General features: G+C 40.2%; 1 protein-coding gene across 4 annotated transcripts in view; it reads left to right on the forward strand.

Moving 5' to 3' along the window:
- The window catches only part of sipa1l1 (signal-induced proliferation-associated 1 like 1), a 78,387-nt gene that overhangs the window by 35,247 nt on the left and 37,090 nt on the right, over window positions 1-6,050 (forward strand). For all 4 annotated transcript variants that reach the window (XM_014015730.1, XM_014015729.1, XM_014015731.1 and 1 more), the window contains 2 exons: window positions 3,563-3,724; window positions 4,001-5,560. In XM_014015730.1, the coding sequence (XP_013871184.1) occupies window positions 4,127-5,560 (1,434 nt within the window). In that variant the 5' untranslated portion in view covers window positions 3,563-3,724; window positions 4,001-4,126. The remainder of the gene's footprint in view (window positions 1-3,562; window positions 3,725-4,000; window positions 5,561-6,050) is intronic.

Here is a 6,050-nt window from a genome sequence, read left to right on the forward strand (position 1 = left end):
GGTTAAGACTTGTACATGATCACGATAAGTCAAATGAGAATCCAAAGTAATTCCAAGATATTTGTAGGTAGTGACAMTATCAAGGRGTTTGTTTAAAAAAGTGAGTTGATTTGTTATATTGAAATGTCTCCTGGGTGAGGAAAAATACATGCACACAGTTTTTTTTAACATTGACAAAAGATTATCTGGAAGCCAACCATGAAATGTCTGAAGATCTGCTTGTAACTGACTGTTAATAGATTCAATATTGAAATCAGACAAAAAAAGAACAGTATCGTCAGCATACATTAAAATATTTGAATACTTCAATATTTTTGGAAGGTCATTTATGTATAATAGGAAAAGCAATGGGCCCAGTATGCTACCCTGYGGAACTCCCACGGAACAGGGCAGAGACTCGGACACAGAGCTTCCATGTTTCACAACCTGACACCTATCAGTCAAATAAGAGGAAAACTTTTTGCAGGAAAATGTGCAAACCGTTGAGACAAAGCGTCGCAGGTTTTGTCAGCATTTACACAAACATGACATGACTTGACTTGACTCACCGGTTGGCATAATAACAAAGTCTCGCTGGGAAAACAGGTGTATAATTGTCAAAGATTTAATAACAAAAAAAAGAGCATCATCAGTCTAATTTGTGTTTCAGATTTTGTTTTCTTTACTCGCAGGCTTCTAGTCCTCCATCATTATATACTGTGTCTGCCCTGTGATTGCAAAGGGCCGCACTTTTTAAACACAGGCTGGAGAGAACTATCCATTGTAAATACAATGCAGGCTGATTTATGATTCATATAGGCAGATTTTGACCTAGGATAGCAATTGCCTTGAAATTTGATAAAGATGCTGAGCAAAACATGCAGGGGTTCCAGTTTTTTTGCATCACATACATCTGCACGCACACGTGCACGCACATGTGCACGCACAACAGTTAGAGAACACTGTGCTCAGATTTATTCGCCCTCCCTTTTCAGCAGCATTTATGTGACTGGCTCTTTTCAGTGTTCAGCGTCAGCCTCCGTCAGTCAGTCAGTCAGTCGGCTCATCTGCTCAGTAATTTTCAGGTGTGCATGACTCACTGTGCACTGAAGCATATTCACAGTCACACAGTGGTGGGCACTGGCACACCTGGGGCTGCGTGACAACAGCAAGCCTCAGACAGAGATGTCATAATTACTAATGTTGACTTGTTTTCAATAACAATAATATTGATAATGACACCAAAGATTTAGGTTTTTGTAATCAACTATTCTATAAATATTTATATATATAATATATTCACTCGTGTTTTAAAAAACAGCCACTAAATGTGTCTTGTATAAGCTTAAAATTGAAAAATTTGCACCCATGCCCTTTGCTCTTTGTTTACACTGATTCTCCATTCTCACTTTAAGCCAGTCTAACATGTCTTAACAGATGTATCTGTAATATCAGATAACATAACACTGCCATTGTGTTACTGTTTCATGCTGGTCCTTTCAGCACTTATCATTACTAAAATCCAAACAAGTTTCTTGGTCGACAGTTTCCAGTCAGACAGTCTCTGCAGCAGTTAGGTGCACTGAGCGATACTTCATATTTATCTGAAGAATCGACCTTATTTAGTCATTGCTAAAGGTTACAGTGTAATTGGCCCTCAGTGGCTGCAGAGAGGTGTGCATTGCTGCAGCCGTTTGTTTCAATTCCTAGTCTCGCATCTTTACACATACTGTAATCCTCGCTCCACTCTTCACACTCCAAGGGCTGCTCTGCTTATTTTTTTTAATCCTTTTTTTTTTTTTCAAATTTCATTAGAAGAACTTTCCAATTCTCAGTAGAAAAAAAGGCTGGCTTTGTAGGTGTTATTCTGGAGCCCTGTTTGTGCCTGAGTTCAGAGGCATCATGGCTCATAGCAGATTATAGCACTGTGCTGCTTTATGACTCCTAATGTTGTGCTTTGAACGAAAGAGTGTCTGTGTGTGTGTGTGGATGGGTTTTTCCTACAACGTGGGGAAAATTTTCCCAAAAACAGCAGCCTTGTGGGGACCGAAATGAGTCATGGGGACCAATGCACTACCTCTATCTGTCCAGACATCTATCCAAAAACGTCCATGTGCCACAATACACTTTAGTGTCTTTTACAGCAAAACCAGCTTTGAAGTCATTAAAACAGCCATTTAACCAGTTACATAAATTACATATTTTAAGTGTAGCCATATATCATTTGTTAAATTTATAGGAATTATATGTAGCTAAGGGGAAAATAAATCTGGTACAGTGTTGCAAATTTGTTTGCAACGAGTTTTTGATTTAGTGTTGTGACATTCTAACCACAGGTTTTCAGATGAACACGATTTTATTTGTCAAGAGAAGTTAATCATTGTTAAACTTCAGTACATAATAAATATAGTAAAACTATAATTTATGTAATCTGAACAGTGCCTCAGAAGCCAGATTTTGCCTGTGCTGATGTGGCGTATAGTTGGTGTTTGTGAGTAATGTTTGTTCTGTAGAAAAGTTAAAAACAACAAAATAAAGTTTAAACAGCTCTGTTCCTTTGTTTGGTGCTGTAATAAAATCATTGGTATTTACTGTATTAGGACTTACTGCTGTTCTTGCCTGTCTGTTAATGTAAATGTAACAGCAGGACTTTAATCCTGTGCTGTCTTATTGTTCAGTTTAAGTTCGACTGCTTTGGGGAAATATTTTGAAGCAAGGCAGCCGACTATAAAAAGTCAGTTAATTTAAGATTGCAGTAAGAGCAGTGAATGTTTCGAAAAGGCTAATTTTGTTTTTGATAAACATGTAATGATATTTACAGAACGTTTTGTGCAATTTCAGATTTAGTTTTAAACATGGGTAATTTAATTATGATTAGGAAAATGACCCAAACCTATTTTGATCTCTGTCTAATTTCCAAAACGGACAGAGGTAATTCATTTCAAACTGGTTACACTGAGAAATGGAGCCAATAGTTCTTACCACATTTGTGGTCCTTCATACAATAACACACACTCAAAACACAGGAAAACATGACCTCCACAAAACTGCTTATCTCCATGGTGACACCAACTGTGTTTTAAGAGAGAGAAATCAGACAAATCCACAAGAAGACATGCAGTCTGGCATCCTGAAACAGACAGCCGTGCATCCCACACTGTTTGAACAGACCTAACTACACATTTACATTTACTATATTTCATAACTCACCTGGGACCTTATAAATTCACTCTGACATAGAATTAAAACTCAATTTAAATTATACTTGGTACACCATTAATGTTGAACCTTTGGTTGTTTGGGTTTCTGTAATTTAACTTTTAATGTTTTTGTATTTTTTACACACCAAAGTAATTCAAAATCTGTAGATTTATCGTTTTTAAACATAAAATTATTACTGTATGATTATTGCTTTTTTGTTGTGAACAAAGGTTTATGCCTTAAAAATGTACAATTTACAGAACTAATGTGTTTTAGTTATTTTACTTTTGCAGCCATCATATTGTATGACATTTTAAGATTTAATACTGCAGACTTTATTTGATTTAGCTAATTCCTTCTCTCAATATTGATCTATTTTTAGGGTCTCTCTGCTGCATCCCTCAGTGGTTGAGTCCCAGTTTCCCAGTTTGGACAAACAGAGTTCTCTCCTTGCAGAAATCCATTGCAAATGGCTCGCTAAAGACTTCAGCTGGGAGAATTCACTGTCAACTCATTAAGTTCTTCAGGCCTTAGCTCTTTAAAGGTACACAACCTTAATGTTTTAAATTCTAAAGTAAATCATTATAAAACAATTTGATTTTGGTGTTTGTCATGAAGCTTTTTGTTTTGGCGTTTAATTTTAAAAACCAATATTTGTACTTCCTGTATATTTGATTAAGTGTTAAACATGCATTTATCTGCAACAGTTTAACTGATGTAATTCTTTCCATTCTCATTGGAGATGACTTTGCAGTTTAATGCTTCTTGATTTATATTAATAATAATAAAAATAATTATCCCTTTTTTGCTGTTTTTGCAGAACCAGATGTGAAACTGTCTCATTTTCCTCAGTGGGCATCATGTTGTCCCAAATCTAAATTGATCAGCATCCTATTTTCACCTTCTCCTCCCATCTCCCCTCCCTGCACCCTTTCCCATCTTCATCATGACGAGCCTGAAGCGCTCTCAGACTGAGCGCTCGGTTGGGGGCTCGGTGCCCGCTTCCGACGAGTTCTATACCCGTCGCCTTCGATTGCCCAACGGAGGGGCACCACCACCACGCAGTGAGAGCGCACACATCTCCTCTTCCTCAACCACTGGTACCAACCCTGGGGTCCCTAAGATGGGGGTTCGAGCCCGGGTGGCTGACTGGCCCCCAAGGAAAGATGGAGGAGGAGGGGGTGTTTGGCATATCACAGTGGAAACTGATTCACCCAGCTCTACGAACACCACCAGCTCTTCAGGATCAGGGAGTGGAGACAGGGAAAGACTTCTAGGAGGGGGGGGAGGACTGAGTAGTGGTGGCGGCAGTGGAGGAGGACGAGAAGGAGGAGGACGAGAAGGAGGAGGACGAGAAAGAGGTGAAGTGTCAGCTGTCACAGCCCATAGCAACCTCTCAGCCAAGTTGGGTCACCTGATAAGCCCACAGGACTCCTCCATGCTGCGCAACATCCAGAACACACTGAAGAACAAGATGCAAAGCAAAGGGAAGGACAATCGCTTCCTGTCACCAGATGGTTATCTAGGTTCACCTCGCAAAGGTATGAGACGCATCCGCCAGCGCAGTAACAGTGATATCACTATCAGTGAGCTGGATGGGGAGGGTAATGAAGGCTGGTCTTTTTCTGGATGGACACCCATGCATCGCGAGTATGGCAGCACGTCGTCCATTGACAAACACGGCGTGTCTGGAGAAAGCTTCTTCGACATGCTCAAGGGATACCAGTCGTCGGAGGCGCCTGATCAGCGAAGCCCTGCTCCGGAGAGACTAACAGAGCTTCTAACTGTGGCCCCTGTAAAACAGGCTGCCTTGGACCTGCCAGATGGACCCTTGGGTCCAGCACGAGGTAGTCCCGCCAGTCGTTTGAAGGAACGAGAGAAGCACTTAAAGAGAAGATCAAAGTCAGAAACAGGTGGAGAGTCTATATTCCGAAAGCTGCGAAGTGTGAAGGTGGAGGGTGACACATCAAGGGCTGGCTCAGATGTTGAAGACGGTGGGAAAGGAGATGAAAGTGGCCCATCTCCCAAACCCTGGGTGTGCCAAAAAGGCTTTGCCCATTTTGATGTCCAGTCTTTACTGTTTGACCTCAATGAGGTGATCCAGAACCGGCAATCTGGGGCCAAGCGCAAAAACACCACAACCGGTGCCTCGGCTGCTGCTGCTGCATCCGCCTCTGCCACATCCTCCCTTTCCTCCAATCAGAGTGGGACGTATGGGTCCCCCTGTGGCTCACAGGAGGAGTTGAGCAAGGAGGGTACTGGTGCCAACCCTGCACTAGACCCTGGTGATGACAAGAGCAATGATTTAGTTCTCAGCTGCCCTTGTTTTAGAAATGAGATTGGTGGAGAGGGTGAGAGGAACATCTCGCCTGCTAAACAAGTAAGTTTATTATAAGAATTAAATCATGTGGTAATGTGATGTCTGTTAAAAAATATTCTGTAGCATTTTGAAATATTTGTACAGTGTGTGAAATCAAAATGTAAAAAAATTAGTGCTGGGCATAGGTTACAAATTTTAATTGCAATTAATCGCAAAAATAACCTGAGATTAATTAATCTCACTTTTTCTCTTTTTGTTCCACAATCACTTTAATATGGCTGAATATGTAGGTTTGTATATTGCAATACACACCATGTGTAACACATTATGTATAGTTTTTTCTTTTTATCTTCTTATGGCTTATTTTATTTTATTTATTTAAGTTTTGCTGACAACTGTGACCTTAGTATATATCTTTCATTCCTCACATAGTACTCATTTGTACGGAAGCGTGTTGCTATCAGGCAGGAAAAAAAAAATCCGAGCGCTATCACGTTATAACGTGATACGTATCACGTTATAACGTGATAGTATCTCGTTAAAACGTGAT

The sequence above is a fragment of the Austrofundulus limnaeus genome, unplaced genomic scaffold (genome assembly GCF_001266775.1).
Source record: "Austrofundulus limnaeus strain Quisiro unplaced genomic scaffold, Austrofundulus_limnaeus-1.0 Scaffold133, whole genome shotgun sequence".
Taxonomy (NCBI): Eukaryota; Metazoa; Chordata; class Actinopteri; order Cyprinodontiformes; family Rivulidae; genus Austrofundulus; species Austrofundulus limnaeus.